The sequence below is a fragment of the Ursus arctos genome, chromosome X (assembly GCF_023065955.2).
Source record: "Ursus arctos isolate Adak ecotype North America chromosome X, UrsArc2.0, whole genome shotgun sequence".
NCBI classification, from domain to species: Eukaryota; Metazoa; Chordata; class Mammalia; order Carnivora; family Ursidae; genus Ursus; species Ursus arctos.
Genome location: NC_079873.1, coordinates 31671226 through 31693741, shown reverse-complemented (window position 1 = coordinate 31693741; position 22516 = coordinate 31671226). Strand labels below are relative to the sequence as shown.

The window sequence follows — 22516 nt, the reverse complement described above, 5'->3', positions numbered from 1 at the left end:
GCTTCCGCCTGATGCGGCGAAGGAACTGTGGAGGGTAGGTCACACCTCACAGTTCATCCTGACTCAAGGCAAGGAAGCTGGGCTTTCATGGCCTGCACCCATCAGCTATTGCCTCACGGCTGCCCACAAAGAGGTAGGCATCCAGGCCCTTCCAGATCTCTGAGCTTGTGGGCAAAGGGACTCCGATAGCCCCAGGGTGGTCCTCTGAGGACGAAACGCAGGTACCAGAAATTGAAAGTGAAAACACAGAAAGGTGGAGTGGGGAGCACAGACAGGGTACAAGGGGTCCAAAGAGATCCAGGCAGAGCATGACAGCGTCGGCTCACCTGGTATGTTCACATTGCCTTCCTTCGATCATTGTACGAACAATGAACAACATGAAAGAAAAATTATCCCAGAAGTTACAGAAAAGGAATTTCTGTTTTCTTTTATGTGAATTGTTTCCATGTTAGTCTGAGGAGAATTATTTCTGCAACGTTAAGGGGCTTTTCTTCTCATCTTTTCTAAACACGAGGAAACACGTTTGGAATTCAGTGTATACTTATGTGACTTAGCCATGCTCGCAAGCTATTGGGCACATGAAGATGACTCGAAGCTTCTCCCTGTGAGTGTAGGAAGCTCTAACAACTTCTGGAAGGGAAGCAGTCTTTGTTGTGGCTACCCCAAACAGCTGCCCCCGGAAGCCCACGGAGTTACTCCCAGTGCACGGGGCTTCCCATGGGATGATAATCAGCAGACAGAGGCCACCCCTCAGATGTTGTAGGCAAGAAAGAAGAAAAACACCTCTGTCAGCTGTCAGCTGGTGGCTGGCCTGGTACTAACACCGAGGCTGGAGTGTTCCCTAATTCACATAAACAATTTCATAGAACACTCACATCAGACGAGGTCGTTCCATGACTGTGAGGGAGTGAGACAAAAACAAGACCACTCCGGAATTATGTCAGAGCCAAGACAACAACACAGGTGACTGCTGCTAAGATACCCAATCCTAGAAAGACCTCCAATTCCTGATCATACCTGATGCAGAGCAAATCCTTGCTTCCTTAAACCCCTCCAAAACCACCTAATGCAGGTCCATGTCCTATAATGCGCCTCTGTGAACACCTTCCTGGAACGTCCCAGACTTTCTCATGGTGCTTGGCCTCTTTTGCTGCAGTAAGTAAGAAACTCAACTTTGTTTGACTAGATGTGTGTTCTTGTCTTTCTTTGATGGTGGGCATTGTCATGGGTGAGCGTGAGTTACTCCAGATTTCACAGGTGAGCCTAAGGAACTGAAAAACATCTAGAGACCCTCCACACATGGGATCAGAAGTGTGGAAGACTTTTTCTCTGTACCCACATTCTTAGAAACTACAGACTTGGCCCACTGATCGTCACCTTTTACCATTGTTGGTGTTCTGCCCAAGTAGAGTTCTTCACTCACTGAAATCTAGTCCTCAGTTTTAACGGCCTAGGGACCATCTGAATCTGGAAATAGACTTACCGGGATTTTTGCTCGAGCAAAGTTGAGGTAAGTTTCACCAGGTTTGTCTTCAAGGTTAGAGAGTGCTACTGAAAGGTTATCAGAACTATTGACTCGCGCGTTCACACACCACTCCACATTAAACAGATGGGCAATGGTATGAATCGCTAAAAAGGACAGAGAAGAGAAACAAACAAGGTGAAGGGTGTGGACAATTTTCGTGTAAGCTGGGTTTCTGCCTATAGCCCCCGACTCTGTGATAAGATACAGGGAGACACAGGATGGCCCAGGACACTTGGAAACAAGAACTGGGTCTCCAGCCCAGAGGGACAAGATTAGAACTCTAGTAGGTAAGCTATTCTCTACTCGTGTGATCATATGCAAATCACTTGACCCCTCTGGTCTTGGTTTCCTCATTTATAAAATGAAGATGTTAAACGACACTGTCCTAAAGATCCAGTCAAGTTCTGAGATTCTACAAAACAACCATGGGCTCGGAGGATATTTTGGTGTGCTCCCATTGTCTCTCTCCCCCTGATATATTTATGTTCAAACAAGAAGACTCTCATGTAATGTATGCCTTTGGCTGGCCCATTCACTGGACTCTGACATGACTCTACAGAGATAACAACATTTTATCGAGCTGATATAAACCAAGGGCCATAAGAGTGAATATCTTCTTGAAAATTGCATTCCTTACTTAACAAGCACTTACGTACAACTTACTGGGTGCCAAGAACTGTTATAAGTGCTTTGTAATTACGTAATGCTTATATGGAGGCAATGATGCAGGTACTATTCACATCATCTATCCTGCAGATGAGGAAACTGAGGCATAGATTGCTTTAATATCCTGTCCAAGATCACCAGTCTAGGAAGCAGCAGAGTTCAAAATCAAATCCAAGCAATCTGGTACTCGAATCTTTGCTCCTAACCATTATGCCATGTTGCTTTCTAATAAGATTTTGTCATGCATTTTCCTTTTGAACCATTTTGCTCGCCACGGCTCAGAAAGCCTGCATAGAAGAGAAACCCAGTTAAACACCTGTAATCTAAGCCTATTTTACTCAAATTATGGGGAAACTCTTTAAGGGCAGAATAAAAGTCTCTTTTGTTCATCACTGTGCATGTGTGCATGCCTATTACCCAGCACATCACTTACTTGTTAAGTGAATTAGTGAAGATTCGATAAGGGTCCCAGATACACGCCTTGTGCCAACACCACCACTTTAATAATTATAATAATAACACATAATATAGAATACATATATACATATATATACCTATTAGATATATAATAGCAATCATAATAAAGAAGATGCTTAGCTGATAAGGGCTATCTTACCCTTAAGATATCTTCTCAACTTATGGGTTGTGGCCCCCATAGGGTTACTGCAAGAAATTCACAAATCTACATGTTCAACCCTAGTATTTTTTTTAATGGATAAATAAAAGCTCTTAGTTGTGGACTAACTTTTTTTTATATTAAAAAGCGTGGAAAACGGTGAAGACACTGGGATTTTGTCCGAAAAGCCCAAGATAAAAAAGTTTTAAGACTTGAAGGAATAAATGCTAATATTGGGATGGAAGAAAGTGTGGTGAATATTTTTTTTAACATAATTCATTCAAAAAGTACAACATATCTCGGTGGGAATGTAAATTGGTGCAGCCACTATGGAAAACACTATGGAGTTGCCTCAAAAAACTAAAAAACGAAATACCATATGATTCAGTAATTCTACCCAAAGAAAATGAAAACGCTAATTTGAAAAAAAGATATATGCACCCCCATGTTTATAGCAGCATTATTTACAATGGCCAAGATATGGAAGCAACCTAAGTGTCCATCCATAGGTGAATGGATAAAGAAAAAGTGGTATATATATATATATATATATATATATATATATATATATATACACACACACACACACACACACACATATACATATATATACACACACATATAATTGGGTATTACTCAGCCATAAAAAAGAATGAAACCTTGCCATTTGCAACAACATGGATGGACTTAGAGGGTATTATGCTACATGAAAAAAAGAAAGACAAATACCATATGGTTTCACTTATATGTAGAATCTAAAAACCAAACCAACCAAACCAAACAAAACAGAAACAGACTCATAAATACAAAGAACAAACTGATGGCTGTTAGAGGGGTTGGGGGTGAGGGGATGGGCAAAATAGCTAAAGGAGATTAAGAGATATAAACTTCCAGCTATAAAACAAATAACTCATAGGGATGTAAAGTACAGCATAGGGAAGATAGCCAATAATACTGTACTGACTTTGTGTGGTGACAGCTGACAACTACATTTATTGTGGTGAGCATTTTATAATGTATGTCATTGTCGAATCACTATGTCGTACACCTGAAATCAATATAATATTGTATGTTAAGTATACTTCAGTTAAAAAATAAATTAAAAAAATACAACATATCCAATCACCACCTAATCTACCTAAAAAGGCTGATCTCTTCTAAAAATAAAAGGTATCTAGGAATAGAGGGAACTCTCTGGTTCCAAGTTTTCTTTGCAATCTCAAGTCTCTTAATAAACTTACCGGTGTGAAGTGCAATCATCCATGCCACCATTTTATGAAAGGTGAGGTTCCTGTCCAGTTGTCTTCGAATTCTTGTAGAACAGCACTTTGGATTAAAGGGAAAAGAACAAAATAGTAATTGTTAACAAGAAGGTTTTCTGTGTGCTAGGCAGTAGAAACGTATCATCTTACTTGTCATGACCACCCTAAAACCAGTGTCATTCTATGCATTCGATAGGTGAGAACACCGAGGCTCAGATACTTGTAGTCATCTTCCCAAGGTCAAACAGCCAGTGAGTGGCCTACCTGACAGGTTCCTGCAGTAACCACACGCACGCACAACCAGCCAGCTCAGCCCAAGAAGCCCGAGGAATTTTGTTGAACAATAAGTGTTAGGTCCCTACAACCAGTTTCTGCATATTTTACCTGGACCTGAATGAAGGAGGAAAGCTCTGTCTCTGTGTCTTCTCCATCACTTTTCCCTGCCCCAGAATGTATGTGAGCTCCCCCACAGCTCCACGCTGGGCGGTTAGCAAAGGCTCATCCTTGTGAAGATGGCAACCCGTAAGTTAAGTGTTAGTCAGGTGAGAGATTCAAGAGTCAGCTCTCCTAGGAATACTGGCCGTGTAACAGGAAAGGTCTATGCATTTCACACGACCCTGAAAGTCTAATGGGGACACAGACAAGTGAAGAGTTCTAGAACAAGTGAATAGTTTTAGAACAACACCCTTCTAAGACATACACTGTGGGAGGAGAAAAAATTGTCCACTGGCCTCTGTTGACAGAGACAACATCACGAGGAGATATCATTAACCAAATATTAATAGCAAAAAGAACAATAGCTAATATTTACAAAGAGCTTGTGCAAGGAGCTGTTTTAAGTGTTTTACATGCATTCTGACTCTTCATTTTTGCATCAGTCCTAGCAGGGAGGTACCATTATTATCACTGTGCAACAGGTTAGGGAAAAACGTGTGGAGAGTTTACCTTGCCTTAGGTCACATAGTTAATAAGTGGCAGAGTTGGGATTTAAACCCAGGCTATCTGATGCCAGAATGTCAATATTATGATATTTTCATACCTTGTATGATTACCTTGACATTAAAAATAGTCTTTTGGTCAGTACTCAAGTGTGACTGTCCTACTGATACATGTTAGAAGGTGTGGATTTTGCTGGCTAATTGAACATAAAAATAAAAATAAATAAATGAATAAATGGGAAAAAAATGTGGATTTGAATCTTGATTCAGGTCAATGCCCAAAGTAGAAAAAAAAACAAACTCTGCTTTATGGTTGAATCAAAGCTTTGTCCTCCTGAAAACTGGTCAAATGCTTGCCCTGGCTACCTTGTTCCCAAGTCTAAACGTACTGCCATAGAGACACAGAGAGCTGTTAAGGAGAACCAAGTGCCCCCCAGAAAAATCTTAGGTATTACAAGTATCTGGCTCTAAACATATTCAACTTAATCTAGGGGTGTTTAATATCTGACTTACTTATTTTTTAAGTAGGCTCCACACCCAGCATGGAGCCCAACATGGGGCTTGAACTCACGACCCTGAGATCGAGACCTGAACTGGTATCAAGAATCAGATGCTTAACCGATTGAGCCACCTAGGCGCCCTGTGGCTTAGTTATTTTTAATAAAATATTCTGATTTTATAGGGAAAAAATGTAGTTGTGTGGGAAATTGTGCTTACTTCACTATCTCTCAGTCAGCTACATCTACAGAGAGCATAGGACCATGAGAGCAGATTCCCGGGACTGCAGAACTACTAGTAAGGAATACACAGAGGATTCCAGACAAAGGAAGAAAGAATTAGGCTTTATTGAATGCTTTCTGTGAGCCAGGCAGTCTACCCATAATCATTACCTCATTCAGTGGCAACAAGATAAGGATTGTTGAACTCATTCTACAGATTAAAAAAAAATTAAAGCTAAATCTCATATTGGCTGGGATCCAAGTCTATTTGTCTTTAAGGTACATACCCTTTTCCACCAAACCAAATACGAAGATATAGTCACTATTATTCTACATGTCTAAAAAAACCCAAGACAAGAGTTTAAGTGTTAAGTACTCAACTGCAAGGTGATCACAGAAAACAAGGTTAGGGGAAGTGAGACTGGGAAGAGAAGGCAATCAATGAAGGGTGTATTATCAGATCAGCTACCACTATCATATATCATATCATATCATATATCATATCATATCATATCATATCATATCATATGTCATATCATACCGTGGTCTCTTTGATTAGAAGACTCTGAGAGAGAGAGAAAGTGCTCCAGAGGCTTTCTTTTCTCTTCTCATCTTTTTACCTGAGGGGTTAGAAAGCTTAGGAATTCATCCCTCGACTCCCATCAGGCACAGGTCAAGGGCTGGTCCCAGGGCATCAACTCCCTGGCATTTCAGGCTTGCCCCAGGAGAGGGCTGAAGGAAAATTCTCGGGCAGAGAATGAGTGGGGCTTGCAGAAGGCAGCTACCCCATGTGCTGTGGAACCATAAGTGTGGAGGGAACATGAGTGAAACACCAACAGCATCAGCTACAACTAAGTGTCCATTGGTGGAGGTGGGCAGTGACTCAGGCTCTCAAAATAAGGGTTTCCTGTTTGAAATCACTTAGTTTACATTTCTGTTGGTGAAAAATTTTCTTTGGATTCTTATATAGCTTTGTCGTCTTTTCTGGTTATTTCAAATGCTGTACATTGTTCTACTTTGTATTCTTTACAATTTTAAGGAAATATCTTTTTCCTGCTTCCCAATTGCTAGGTTCCTCCATAGTTTCTCGGAGTCCTTGTGGTAGGCAGAATTCAAAGGTGATCCCTAATAATCTTATATAATCTCCTCCCTTTGAGTGCGGGTGGGACCTGAACTGTGAATATAATGGGATGTCATTCCTATGAGTTTGTTACATTATATGGCAAAAGGAACTTTGCAGAGGTAATGAAAGTCCCAAGCTGACCTTAAGAGAAAGATTATCTGGGTGGGCCTGAGCCAATCACATAGCCCTTTAAATCTGGGTACAGAACTCAGAAAATGAAGAACTCAGAGATTCAAGGCACAAGAAGTATTTGGTGCAATGTTGCCAGCTTGAACATGGAGGAGGCCACATGGAAGGAATACAGGGACTTTCAGGATCTGAGAGCAGCCCCTGAATGGCTGTCAGCAAGGAGACAGGACCCTCAGTCCCACAACTGCAAGGAACTGAATTTTGCCAACAAGACTGAGTTTGGAACGTTTTTACCCAGAGTTTTCATTTGAGAATTCAGCCCACCTAGCACCTTGATTTCAGCCTTGTAATCTGCTGAGCAGAGAACCCAACCAAACACAGGATGCTGGACTTCTCACTGGCAGAACTGTGAGCTCATAAACTGGGGTTGTTTTTAAGCCACTGAATTTGTGGAAATTTCATACACAGCCACAGATAATTAATATAGTCCTTATTGGAGTGATGGAACACAGTTGGAGTCCTAAGACTGAGAGAATGGGAACAGTAGGATCAGAAATCAGTACTGAATTACATTTTGGAGGGAAAGTTCTGCCAAACTTGCCATCAGTTATACATGTGTTGGATCTCAGCCCTACCACCTAGCTGTGTGACTTCGAGCAGTATGCTCCGTTTCTAACTTGCTCACCTATGTGTTTATCGTTGTTCTTCTCTCATAGGTCTGTTTCCTAGATTCACTAAGAAGTGTTTAATAAATATTTGAGGGTTTTTTGTATCATTATTCAACTTTTCAGCTAGTATGGCTTGGCTCCCCAGCTAGAAAGTAAGCTTCCTATATGCAGAGCAATATATCATATGCTTAAAAAAAATATCTCCTGGGGCACCTGCGTGGTACAGTCGGTTAGGTGTCCAACTCTTGGTGTGGTTCAGGCCCTGCTCTCAGGGACGTGAGATCGAGCCCCACATCAGGCTCCATGCTTAATGTGGAGTCTGCTCAAGTTTCTCTTGCCCTCTCCCTCTGCCCTTCCCCCACTCCATGCACTCTCTCTCTTTTTCTCTCTCTCTAAAATAAGTAAATAAATCTTTTTTAAAAAAAAAATCCCTTCACAATTATCTGGTTAAATGAATTACATTTTCACTGTTCTAGAACCTAAGATGATTATTCTAAACCTATAGAGATGTATTTACCCATATATCTATACTTGCCACACTGTTTTCTTTTCTACTTCTGACAAACTGTTTTGAAATTTCAGGGGAAAATACACTGCCTCCTGCATGCTGAATTTGAAGAAAAGGAATATGGTTTTGATGTGGCCTCTACAGTGTCTCCATAGCTCTACCCTTACCATCATCAATATAGATCATCAAAAATATGGAACAGATTCTGATGCTCCCATCAACTTGAGCAGCAGAGAGAGAAAAAGAAATCGAATGCCAGAACAATGGAGAGATGTGCTTGAGAAATAATACTCTGATCTTAATAGGTAATTTTTTTAAAAGCTAGTTAATATGAAACATGTACATCTCGCAAAAAGGAAAAACAGAGGCCATTAGTCACCATTGGGTCATTGGAATGGATCTCACCAAGGCACCAATCCCTAATTTTCCCCAGCTGCCCTCTATGCTATGCTCAGGATGCCCCCCCCCCCACAAAAAAAAATCCAAAGAGAAGTCAAAGTCATGTTTATATGGGGCTTCCAAGTACAATTTCCTCACCATTTCCTGAAATGGGAGCAAGGCAGCTGGTTGGTGGGGTGGGAAGGAAGGGCTTTGCTGCCTGTGACTGCCTAGGGCTTGTTTGTTCCTCCTCATCACACAGAGACCATTTTTATGCTTTTAAATTGCTTCTGAGTTATTGCCAGCTACCTCCTAATTACCCAAGCTGCCATCATGTCCCATGGTTTCTTCACTGAACTACCCCTTTTGCCATTGACTCCTAAAGGGAAGTTTCTCTGTTACTGTCATCTAGAACCTAGCCCGATCTCACTAAGCTAAGCTTCAAATGTAAGGGAGATTATTGAGTCATCTCAGCAAATTTCTATGCTGCATTCAAACTGCAAGAGAAAAAAAAAATTTTTAAGATTTTATTTATTTGGGAAAGAGAGAGAGAGGGAGAGCAGGGGGAGGTGCAGAGGGAAAGGGACAAGAAGACTCCTTGCTGAGCAGGGAGCCCAATGTGGGGCTTGATCCCAGGACCCTGGGATCATGATCTGAGTCGAAATCAAGAGTTGGATGCTCAACCCACTGAGCCACCCAGGTGCCCTAAAAAAAATTTTTTTTTCAAGTGAGAAATGGAACTAAAAAGGAGTGTATATTTAATGGGGTATAACATGAGTTTCTGTAACATGACTGTTACAGAAACTTAAAAAGTTCTATTTTATGTACACCTGGCCTCACCACACATGCTATGAATTCACTTAAATTAGATGTTTATATGCAAGTTGGGAGAAATTACAAAAGCCACCCTTGGATCTATAAAACTCAGGCAAAGAAGTTGACAGTAATGTCCAAACCTGGTGGCAGTAGGATATGTGATAAGTAAGAACTTCACCTTATTTGTATAGCATTGTTTATAACTTTGAAGTCTCATGTTTCTTCTCTATCTTTTCCACAAAACTCTAAGCTCCTTGAGCTCATGGCCCATCCATATGTTACCCTTTACTCACTATGCGTCCCCAGTACTTAACATATAGTTGGCACTCAACAAATGTTTGTTGACTGACAACTCAGCAGTTGACAGCTTAGTCAATTAATATACTTTGAAAATGTTATATTCATTCTTACAGTTGCATTGTCTCACCTGCTTTTCAGCTACAAAGAAAAAAAACCACATGAGACAGGAAGTCCAAGAGACTTCCCTAGACCATGTGGTTAGACATAGAGCCACACTGAGGGCCTCTGACTCTCAGACTATATAAGGTTACAGATAAGAGCTGACTCTCTCACCTTACTTTTTCTTTCTGATCTGAAGACTAGGCCTCCCATCCAATTAGAATTTAGTTTCTGCATGGCAAGGTGGGGTTATTAAGTCTTCCTTAGGGACTTCTGCATGCTAGGCCCCATCCTTCCCCATTCCCCTCAAAAAGTAGGCTGGGAGCCTTTACCTTTACCTTCCCTGGGGTGGGCCAATACTGGGGCTTCATTTCTCCAAATAATCAGATAGATTATAAAGCAAAGTCTAACTGATTAAGACCACTAGAAAGTGAATGAAAGTTCTACGACTGTGTAGTTTGCACGACATCGTACTAACAAATCCTTGAAGTTATAGCAATCATGTCCCAACATTCACATATATGATAGACTTTTTAAGACCGTCATATGACAAGAAGACAGTTTTGAGTTTAGGTGGCATGTAGGAAAGTGAATGAGCTCTGGGGGCACAAAGAGCTGGGTTTGAATTCCAACATTGCCATTTCATTTCAGCCCCATCTGACTGACTTGACGTGCAGCTTTTATGAGGTGAGCTCTATGAAGACTCAGTAGGGGGCAGCTATTTGGATTTCCAGCCTTGGTCACAGCATGGTCACTCATTTTAATCCCAGTCAGAAAAGAAGTTTCGTTTGCCAAGTTCACATTTCAGGTTGGGAAATCCGGAAGGAGGGACACTCCCCGTCTCTAAAAGAATGTTGCTTGCTGCTAATTAAAAAATATATATATTCTCTTACATACAGATCTCTCCGATTAGCAGAACCTCTCTGCAATGTGAAGAGCAGCCTTATTTCGTCCCTATCTTTAAAGACCCTCATGAAGATCTTCCCTCCTGGGCCACAGGAAGCCCGAAAGCGGCCATTACAACATGTGCTCTTCACGGGGCATGGCCGCTCAACGGCAGTGCAATTTGGGCCTGGGCGGTAACAAGGATTTCTTAACCAGCCATCCTGGTGAAAACGCTGCCTGTTTCTCAGGGTTTACTTCCTCTAAATAGAAAGTATTCAAACAGGGCATAGAGGGGAAGGCTTAAAAAAAAAATCGTGCCTTCCTAAAAACAAAAAGCTACCATACATGAGCTTCGTTTAGCAAATGTTTGTTGGGCACCTACCATATGCCAGGCCTTGTACTTTACATGTGGCTCATTGCTAAAACTTTAAATCAAATGGAATTTTACCTCTGCGGTTTCTTAGATTGAGAAGGTGATTTAGAAACCCTTGTCATCAGTGTTCTACTGTTAGTTGTATCCCGCTAATCCTATATTCATAAATCAACTGGTAAATTTAATGAGAGTAGGAAAAGTAAGGCAGAGTTCAAGGCGAATTCTACTTGTGATTGACAGTTAAGATCACTTTCCTTCCCCCAAATATTCCACAACTTCCAAATTAAGTATTAACTTCTCAGCTATACATTTAAGGTCCTAGTTTACTAGCCAAGTTCCAGCTGTCCTCTGCAGCTTTACCTCAGACACCTGCCCTTGACAATCCCTACATCCCCCATCAAGGTAGATTGCTCACGGCTGTCGTCTATAAACTATCTCTACTTAATCGATTTTTTTAAAGCTAGTTAATATAAAACATATACATTTTATTAAGAAGGAAAACAGAAGATAGTAGTTACTCGTGATCCACTAGAATGGGTCTCACCAAGACATCAATCTCTAACTTTTCCAAGCTACCCTCTTTGGTGGGATGAGGAACGGCAAACAAATCCAAAGAGAAGCCACATGTCACACTTCCATGGGGCTTTCAAGAATATAATTTCCTCACTATTTGTGTTGGCCCATCCCATTTTCTCCATGTAGAATGTCTTTCTCTCTTATTTACATTGCCTAGTGGCTTGTTTGATCCTTATATGCCCATAATTCATGCCACCTTTTCGAAGAAGCCTTTCTTCATTCCCTGCCCTACCTTCATTCCCAATCCCCCCTTCTTTGGTTCCTCATAGCCCCTTATTTCTAATGTTTTGTGGGACCCATCAGATTTTGCTTTGCATAGTATTTATTTGAGTACACAGATCTAAGTAGGTTCTAAGTTCCTTGTTTCTCATCTTTGTAAGATAACAGCAATAAGAAATTCATATGCCATTTTATAGATTACAAAGTTTCTTCTTACATAATATTTTCTTTCTTCTAGCACAGTACATTTAGTGGTTCACCAAATTGTTGAAATGAAGGTTAAAAAAAAAAAAAAGCCCTGGGCATTTAGAAAGCTCCGAACTCCTCAATTCCATGGACTCAATACCTCTTAGTCACCCTCATTATACTATGACTCATCGCTCATTGATTCCACCTGTTTGGGATGTTATCCACGAAGAGATTTTCTCTGACTGAAACATTTTGAAAAACATGGTGCTGTAGGATTAATTCCCAAATCCCATGTCAGCCTAATAAAGTCCATTAATATATTATATTATGTATGTCTGATGTGTGTGTGCACGCGTGTGCGTGCACACAAGTGTTTTATGGCTCTTCTTGAGGTGTAGGTTGATCGGTTTTTTTAAAAAAATATCTGTTCCAAGTTAAATGGTTGCCCCAAGGAGCTCCATCAACAACTAATATAGAAATAAAATGGAGAATTGGACATTGCTTGGTTCACAAATATTGGACAGAGGTTGGAATCCTCACAAACCATTAGTCTGCTTTTCCTTAGGAAGGACATTTAGTTTGATGACCTTTGACAATTTTGAGAAGTGTCAACTTTGTACATGTTTGCTCTTACCGCGCTGGAACCCCTGAGGAAGGAGAGCAGATTTCGACAGACTGGCAGCAGAATCAGCATGCAGTTGAAATTCAGGCAGGCTGCAGGGGCCCTGGCCAATGGCAGCGCAAACTGGAAGATGCGAGATAGGAAGCAGGTAACTCCTGTGAGCACAGAACACCCTTCCACCACTTCTCCAAGGTTCCCAGCATGAGGCCCACCAGAGACGTCAAGTTATCTGAGAAGGAAGGGCCTTCAGAACCAAGAGTCTGCCTTGAGGGCCTGCTGGGATCCTTTGTTTTAATCTGGCCCTTCTCTCCCACCCCCACATTTTACTATGAAAATTTTCAAATGTAAAGACAATTTGAAATAATTTCTCAATGAACAACTGTCTTCCCATCTCCCAGATTCTGCCATCACATATCTGTCCATCCATCTACCCATCCCTCCAGCCATCCATCTGTACATCTTATTTTTGATGCATTGCAGACCTCAGTTCACTTCCCCCTAAATACGTAAGCATGTGTATCATTAAATAGAGTTCAGTATAGAAACTGGGGCTTTCTAAAGAAGACTTTCTTAGTTCTTAGACTCACTTCAGCAGTAACTTAAGTTGGTCTGATGTAATGCTTTGGCATTATAATTATTCTTTCTAACACCTGAAGAAGTTGCATATTTTGGAAGGGAAAGCCAAGGGAAATCATCCTTCTCAGTAATTATAATAGTGCAGTATTATTGTGTATTATAACTATTTATACATATGATATATAATACATATTATAATTAGTGTTAAGCCATGAATTCACGGTTTCAGCATGATGTAACAAACGATATCCTGTGGGGGCAGGTGTCATTGTGATTATTTTCATTTGTCATGAAGAAGAGTCTTGGCAGCTCAAGGAAATCAAGAACGCTAATGGACCCAAGAAAAGTTGGGGGCCTTCATTCTGCTGGCCCAGTCAATGAATGTGACCCTGGGGCAAGTTCCTCAAAGGCTCCATCTGGAGGGAGAGGCTTATTTCCTGAAGGTTGTTTCACAACATGTCACTAGGAGCAGGGCTCTCCATGCGCCAAAGTTGTCAGGAACCAGATGATTTAAAGAATACAGAAAGTCTCACTTGTCCCACCTGTGTCACCCTTAGATCGATCTCTCCAACTTTGCCTGCCACTCCAGGGTTGGCATTAGATTTCTTCTTTAAGTTAAACAGTGGCACAGTAGTTCTTGGGAGGGGACAGATGCTGCTGGGACTCTCTGACACACTTTCGTTTGTCTCACACCGGAAGGCCTAAAGACTCTTGCCCAGGTGGTTGCAACGGAGGGAACGAGGCTAATGGTGGTGTGTGGGTTGGTCAGAATATTTATTTAAAGGGTTGAAAGGAATATGAACCAGAATCTTTGATTAGAAATGTAAGCCAGAAAAAAAAAAAGAAAAGAAAAAAAAAAGAAATGTAAGCCAGTCAGTATTGTAAGAGATGGAACTTATACTTACCCCAAGAAGTTTCTGACTGTACATGTACCTAGGCTTATGGTTATAGACATCGTAGAACTTGATAAAGAGGAAGACATTCAACCCCAGCCATACCAGCTGCAAAAAGAGAAATAGTTGCGTGAAGTTTCCACATTTCAATGGGTAGATTTCACATAAGATTGGAGTCAGACTAAGGTCAGGACTTCCCCAGTCGAGCCTTCAACAAAGGTGGTTACACATCTGGGTGTAACTGGCTGCAAGTCAGCTCTTTCTTACAACAGTGCCACTACACTTTGTGTCTCACCTTTCTACCTTGCCTTGTCCCCCATGATTGTTCTACTACTGGCAGGATGCCAGGTTATTATCTATCTATCTCCCCTCTGTTGTTTTCCTCCCCTTTTCTTCTTAACCTTAGATAGATGGATAGTAGCAGGTGAGTCTTCTCAAAAAGTGAAGGGAAAGGAATAGGTTACTGTGCAGTCCCCTGCGCCCATAAGACACTGTGTTTTACTCTCACGGGTGCCATCACCTCCCTCCAGCACACAGCACTCCCCTCCCCCAGCTAGTGGGAGTCACATCAGCTAAAACGTCAAGCCTTTAACTCTATTTGGTAAGTTTCGCTTAACTTCTGAAAGAGGGACTATTGAACATGAACGAGGGGGTGAGGGGCATGGGATTTTTTTTTTAAAGTGACCCTTCTACCTTTTGACTGCTCATTTCATCCCAAGCACTGACTGCATCAAGTGGTGGCACTGCCCAGTCTCGAACCTTCAGCTCCATAGTGATCTTTTCTTACCTGTGCCTTAACACCATTAAAGGTTCATAGGTGCTCGAGAACGATCTCTTTATGAAGAAGAAGGTATTAAAGCAACTTCTCCATTCCCTAACCTTGTTACTCTTACTCTTGCTTTCCAGACTGTGTCTTTACTGTCAAGCATATGTGTGTGCAATTTAGGAGGGGGTCATCTCCTGGGGAAAACTGTGGTAGGAGCCAAAAGTATAATATGAACTTGTTTTCTATAGGAGTAATCTGTTTTCAAAATTGTGATAAGAAATCAAGCTAACAGCTCTGAGTCCTCAGAAGAATCCTATATTGCATTAGAATGTTGGTTTGGCATAATTTTTTAATGACACAATATTTCTTGTTTTTCCTTTATTTGTGCCCCCAATTCCTCTCCATGTCTACACCTCAAAGACTCAATATTTACTTCATGATAAAATCTTTCAAAAATTCTACTCACAAGTGTTCTTTTTAACATCAGTACAATACTTTCATTGGCTATTTGGAAAGGCTATTTATAAATCACATTTCTATCTTCCCAATTGTCCGTGATTGCTTTCCTGAGACTGCCATCTTAAAATAATAGTTGATCCTTGTTATGGTTAAAAAACTAAAGAGATTAACATGAAAATTAGCCCATCTTTACTTCCAAAAATTGTTTCTCAAGATAGATTAGATTGATTTATATATATAGTCACATATAATATATATAATATATCCACTGTATCTATGAGTCTAGTTTATTTCAATTTCCTTCCCTTGAATTTTTATAAACCTTGTAAACAACTCAAGTTACCTCAGAGGAAAAAAGGTACTTTTTCAATTATTTTTGGTGTAATCACTGAAATAAAGGCCATTTCCCATACATAAGCCAGTCTTGTACCTGTTATTTGGACAATGGTGTAAAATTACGAATGCCCATTTTTAAATGGTATAAGCACATAAAAGGTAGAGAATTTACCTCTGAGTAAATATTAATAAACAACTTAGAGGTCATTAGCATGAAATGTCTTCTACCCACTCTGTGAAATGCTGGCTGATTTAGTACTCCCAAAGACTCAAGAAATAAAGCAGGTGAAGTGAGCCCCCAGATACATTCTTTCCATTAATAAGTTTGGAAGAGTGCACTCAGTCCCACTTACAGATAGACGTGTGTTCACACAGTAAATCAGTTTCAATACAATTTCTCAAAGAAACAAAACAAACAAACAAACAAACAAACAGTTTTGCCATATTTTAGTTTCCCGGAGAACCCAGACAAGTTTGAAAATTTATCATTTCTCTCTCATTGGTACTTACAACGACAAAGATGGAGAGCCCCTCATTCTCAATCCAGTTCCCCATGGTGACAGAGGTTCAGTGCCTTGTGTCTGCCTTTCTTCTCTGCTCTGCTTCTTCTTCCCATGAGGAAATGAAAACAGCAGGCTTGGGGCAATCAGTTTCCTTTTCTATTATCAGAAATTAGCTAATCATTGGTCAACTGAAAATCTTATTTCCATAAGAACTTTAAATCTTTAAACCACAAAAAAAGCTGCAGAAAAAGGGTCTGTTTTCTACAACTGAGAGACAAATAACAGTCCAATGATGGGATATATTTTACACATGGACTTAACTTTTTGACTAATCAGTTATTAAGTAGCAATTTTTTTAAAAGTCACTCAACTAGCCATGACTTTGTGCTGGATAAAAATCACTAAATATCTTTTGCCAGGCTGAGCAGCATTTTATAGTCTTGCTGAGAAGAATAATAACAATAATGATGGTTGATATTTATAGCATGCTTACATCGTGCCAATTTTCTAAGATACATATGTGTGTGTGCATACACATATATACATATGCATACATATACAAACATATTTCCATAAGAATTGATACATATCTGTCTGTGTAAACACATACACACATATATTAAATTAAGTGTACAAATAAATTCACTTGATTCTAACAATTCAACCCTTATAAAGTAGTTTATTTAATAAGATTTTTTAATTTTTTATTTAAATTTTGTCAGTTAACAGTGCAATATTGGTTTCTGGAGTAGAATTCAGTGATTCATAAAGATTTTATTTTTAAATAATCTCTACACCCACCGTGGGGTTTGAACTCACAACCCCGAGATCAAGGGTCACACACTCTACCAACTGAGCCAGCCAGGTGCCCTGAAAGTAGTTTTTATTACTATGATTACACTTACAGATGAGGAAATTGAGACCCAGAGTACTTAAGTTACTTGGCCACCGTCATGCAATTAGGAAATAGTAAAGTTGGGATTTGAAATCCAAGCACTTTGGCTATACTTCTAACCAGATACCAGAAAAAAACCCAAAAAACCAAAAGGCCTAACTGTGTCAACCTCATCCAAAATCACTTCAAATACAACTACAGGAAATAAAAATATAACAAATATAGCAAAATGTTTGGATGACTATAGTATTCCTGGGAAGACATGACATCCTCTAGGCTAGGTACGTACACAGGCTCAAAACAGACGTCCATCAGATGTGGCCGATGCCAAAGCCAGATTTCACATTTTTTTTCCCTGACTACTACTCTGTCTTCAGGACACGAAAGAGACAGGAGGGTAGGATGGTAACTCCAGGATGAGATGAAAGCTGACTAATCACACACGGGTGGTTGTACAACCGCTGTAGTTAATGAAGAGGTGAAAGCAGAAATAGCAGGGCCAAGCGGGAGTGAGAGCACCGACACGAGGAGAAGCGTGGCCCGTTTTGGTGGCTGTTTATTTCGGAACTACTTGAGACAGCCCACGGAATTAGGACAATTTGTCAAGTAATATTATTTTTCACTTAATATTTAAGGGAAGGTATTAAACCGTGACCTTCTCCATTGCTCTTGGATCATGAGTAACCCACATAAAGGCCGGACGGCTTCATGGTTCCATTCCACACGGAGGTGAGTTCAAAGAAGCAGACAATGAAAACGTGCGCCTGTTATCTGCCCCTTTGCTCGGAGATCTACTCCCCACCTTTCCTTGCTCTGCTCCGTTTCAGCGAGAATTGCATTTGCCGGGCTCCTTGGCCCTCCGGCTTCTGGTATGGTCAGCCAAATGGGACGATGAGGAGCAGGAGAGAAGCCAGGGTGTTTCTCTCCCCAGCTCTCTGCTTCAAGCAGCATCTCTGAAGTGGCTGCCTTTCCACGAAGCCTCCAGCTCCCACCAGTCAGCCTCTCCCTCTAGAGCTTGAGCTCCTGGGGACCATGGCCCCCGCGGCAGTTCTGGCTCCTGCCAGATGGCCCTGCCTTCTGGGTGTGAGTCTTACCACCTCCTCCCCTGCCCCTGCAACCCAGAGGGCGGCAACCACTTCCTGTAGTTGTTCATCTTTCTGTTGCCTCCACACCCGTGTGGGGGATTCTGCACTTTCCCGTCATCCATGCAGCAAATTCCTAGGATGAAATTCCCTGTGTTAAAATGGAGTGCTTTGGGGGTGCCTGGGTGGCTCAGCCTGTGAAGCGTCTGCCTTCGGCTTCGGTCATGATCCAGGGGTCCTGGGATCGAGCCCTGCATAAGGCTCCCTGCTCCGCGGGGAGTCTGCTTCTCCCTCTCCCTCTGCCCTTCCCTGCCATTCCCTCTGCTTGTGCTCGCTGGCTCTATCTCTCTGTCAAATAAATTTTAAAAAAAATTTTTTAATAAAATAAATAAAATGTAGTTTGTTTTCCTGCCTGGACTTTGCCTGATACACAAAATATAATTGAGGCATGTACTCATTTTCTCACGTAATTAAAGAAGTGAGGCAAGGAGGAATAAATCAGCTTAAACATCTGCTCTCCCCCTCTCTGCCCCGCTCAGGCTCCTCCACGGGGGTGAGGGGCGAGGGTTCTGCAAACTGCAGCTCCATCGAGCTCTGTGAAACGTACCGAAATCTTCTCCTCTCTACTCCTCCCCCCATCTCCTCCCCAGCCTGCCGCTTCATCTTCCTTTATCCCATGGACATCTTCAAGCCTCTCCCACATTTTCTCATCGACGTCCTGATGCCTGTGCTCTGCTGGGGAGGCAATGCCAAGGGGACCATGAATATTCATATGCTAAGAAATAATGCTCTTTGTTTCACATAAACCTGTTTCTTGACCGTTTTCCAACTCCCTTCCCCTCCCTCCATGAGTTGAGAGAAAACGCAAAAGAGAAAGAATATTTTCCGTGGGTAATCAACCATTCCCTCCCATTGTTTTCATCCCCCCTTTGTAAAAGTAATCACAGGGCTGTGAGTAGTGATTTCCTGAGAGCCTTAAGGACCTCAATCAATTTCACAGCTGGAAGAAGAGAGATCAGTTGCAAAAAAGAGTAAAAGCTTTCTTTTACGGAAATACCTTCCATTTTGAGAACACTGTTCAAGCACTTGGAAAGACAGAGGGCTTGATAAAAAAGCAAAAGGTAATGGTTGACTGGGATTGACTGGACATGGAGAATAAAGAAAATTGAACCTCTGTATCTTCTCCCAGCCGCTTTGGCTTCCACAGTTTGCTAAGCTCTTAGTGTCAAGCCAGACTGTGGTGAACAGAAGGCAGTACTCACCCTCCCAGGAGGCAGTCATGAGTAACACCCTCAGATGTAACTGAAATCCTAGACACCTCTGGCTGAGAAAAAAAGGGAGATAAGCAGACCCAAGTCTCCAGGAAATTTCCTGACTGTGCATCCCAAGTATAATTCCTTCTTGATTTTTCAAATTAAATTAGCCTCCTAATTTATTCCCAGAAATATGTGTGAAATTGCTGAAGAAAGGGAGGTGTGTTACCACACCAAGATTTCCAATGTGTTTTGTTCCTGGTGATGAGCAGAAATGGATTTCTGTTCCTTTTTTTTTTTTTTTTGAGAGAGAGAGTGACAGCATGGAGGGGGTGGCAGGGGTGGAGGGGCACAGGGTGGAGACGGGCAGAGGGAGACAGAGAGAGAGAGAGAATCTTAAGCAGATTGGACGCCCAGTGTGGAGCTAGAGGCAGGGCTCGATTTCACAACCCTGAGATCATGACCTGAGCCAAAATCCGGTGTTTAACCGACTGAGCCACCCAGGCACCTTGATTTCTGTTCCTTTTTTCTCAGCTGTGTATGCTGTTCTTTCAAGAACTGCCATGCTCCCTCTCTGTATGCTTCTATGAGTGATGTGGCCCCACTTTCTTTGCCTAAGGATGACCAGTGAGAGGATTTCATCTCCCTGGACACAGTGTTTGTCCCAGGGGTGGGTTCTCCATCCAAAGAAGGCCATTTAGAGTTCTTTGCCTGAGGAAAGAGTCATTAGGGACTCTGGAGTACAGAGGGTGAAACTTTTCTATCTTTGTGAATGATGTATGCTGGCTGCTGCCATAGACTCTCTCTACTGTCTTGTGCTAAGAAGTTGCATGAGAATTATGCCGACACAAACAAAATCGAATCAGAAGCTAGGGAAGAGTGGAGAGGTTTGGAGACAGATACGACGACAATGTTTGAATTCTCAGGTCTGATCTGCCTGGGACACTTGGACATCTTAGTTACTCTTACAGAGTGGGTTTCCTAGGCTGGAGATTAGCGTTCAGGACTTTTATTAGAGAGTGCCTTTGGAGGTAAACACCTGTGGAAAGGAAGGAAAAATAAGAAAGCAGGGGTGGGCAGAAGGGGAAGTTGAATTATCAGTGTGTGGTCACAGCAAAGCCTCAGCAACCCTGTGGGGAGATCTGAAGCCCGGATGACCCTGAATGCTCTGCCACAAGATGGCCGTCTTCACTGAAACAATTGGTGCTGTAGGTGCTGACAGCAGGGGAGTAAAGCTTTTGTTCCTGACGTTCGACCTGGTGGCCACATTATAGTATCAAACCCAGTTACATAAGCCATTAATTCCCACCGCTACCACTTCCTGCTTTTAAAAAACAGTGTGAGTTGACTTTCCACCACTTCTACCTAGAAGGGTTCCTACTAAAGCATGGCATAATGAAACCCACTTCTGCTCCGCAACCACAGGTTAGTGAAAGTTGAATACAGCTGCTAGAAGGGGATTCACATGTTCTAGCCCCTGTTCGAGGGAGAAAATAAGAGACATTTAGTCAGATAAGTAATTGAAGGCATTAAGGACATGATTTCTAACTGGCATTTCATTTAATAGAAAGCTAGTGTGTCTGGTGATGAAGATTTAAATTTTTAACTCTTTAAGTTAAATGTGACTTGCATACATTAATTGATCAGAATAAGGAAGAAAATGAGGGAAGCTCACATAGCTTCTCTCACTAATCATTGATCTGAATTTGAAACTTTTCAGTATGCCTCCTATAGTCAATTGGCTATTTTCTTTGTCTTTCTTGAAAAAAATCAATGTTCACAGATTTATCTTGGTCTTCATAACAGCTTTGTAAAGCATTTTATACATGCCAAGTGCCTTATGTGATTTACCTCATTTATTTTTCATAAACACCCTGCAGGTATGTAAAATTATCATATCCATTTGTAGTATGATGAATATGGGTCCCCCCCCACCAAAGATGTTTAGGTACTTGTAGGTTCACAACCCTCTCTCGGAGTGTTCTTGGTGTAATCTGAAACCGGCCCCTGTAGGCAGAGGTCAGGGAGAGGCAGAAGAGGCAGCCACACAGTGTCGGTGTCAGTAAGTGGTCATTTTAATAATAGCAAAAGGAACTTACATACGGGGCTTGCCTTGGGTGGCAGCGAGAGGAATAGGTTCCCACACTTGACCTCCAAATCTTAAAAGTGTATAGAAAGATACCTTAACTGGGCTCACTCATGTATACTGTGCAAGTGTTTTCAACATCGCATCACCATCTCAAGGCTCTGTCCTTGGAGCAGCCGCTGGGAGCGGGCAAGGCAACTAGAACCCACAGTCCAAGGACAGAGCAAGGGGTGAGGAGCCCTCAAGTGCTCAGGAACAACTCACGGGTCGATTAGCGGTCACGTCTGTTTTGATCACATTCCCCAACAGTACTAATCCCCGGAACCTGTGACTACATTACCTTATGTGGTTCAAAGGACTTTGTAGATGTGATTAAAGACTTTGAGATGGGGACATTAGCATGGATTATTCTGGGTGGGCCCAATGTAATCACAAAGGTCCCTTACAGGAGGCTCAGAGGCATAGAGAGAGGATGTGAGGAATGGAGCAGAGATCAGAGAAGAGAAGATGCTATGCTGCTGACTTTGAAGATGGAGGAAGGGGCCATCAGCCAAGGAATGCTGCTCTAGAATCTGCAAAAGACAGGGAAATGGATTCTCTCCTAGAGTTTCTAGAAGAAATACAAACCCGTTGATAACCTTGCTTTTCACCCACTGAAACTGATTTCAGACTTCTGACCTCCAGAACTATAAAAAAAAAAAATTTGCGCTCTCGTGAGCCAGTTGGCTTTGGGTAATTTGTTACAGCAGCAATAGGAAACTCATACACCATTTTACAGATGAGAGATGAGAGCCCCAGGGAGATAAAGTAGCTTGCCCAGAGTCGCATGGCTGCTTGATGCCAGAGCCGAGATTGAAATCGGGGAAGTCTGTGGCACTGCTGCTTATTTGAGCCACCAGAACCATTTTGTAATGTTAGGGCTTCATCAGAAATAATAAAATCATTTCATGAGTACCAGCTGCCACCCAAGGCCCCGACTTGAACACTGCTATCCTGCTTTTGTTTGCAACATGTAATATAATTCTTTGTCACAAGACCGATAGACTCGTCCTTGGT

The 22516-nt window shown here is 41.7% G+C and overlaps 1 protein-coding gene across 2 annotated transcripts in view; it reads right to left on the bottom strand.

The window, feature by feature from the left end:
- Positions 1 to 22516, bottom strand: part of LOC113265816 (cytochrome b-245 heavy chain) — a 101475-nt gene that overhangs the window by 18186 nt on the left and 60773 nt on the right. Inside the window, exons 2-6 of one of the 2 annotated variants that reach the window (XM_048213440.2) lie at positions 16152 to 16249; positions 14093 to 14188; positions 12624 to 12734; positions 4049 to 4133; positions 1484 to 1629 (exon numbers count right to left, since the gene is read on the bottom strand). In XM_048213440.2, coding sequence (XP_048069397.1) covers positions 1484 to 1629; positions 4049 to 4133; positions 12624 to 12734; positions 14093 to 14188; positions 16152 to 16196 — 483 coding nt within the window. In that variant the 5' untranslated portion in view covers positions 16197 to 16249. The remainder of the gene's footprint in view (positions 1 to 1483; positions 1630 to 4048; positions 4134 to 12623; positions 12735 to 14092; positions 14189 to 16151; positions 16250 to 22516) is intronic. The other variant, XM_048213439.2, reaches the window with a different exon arrangement.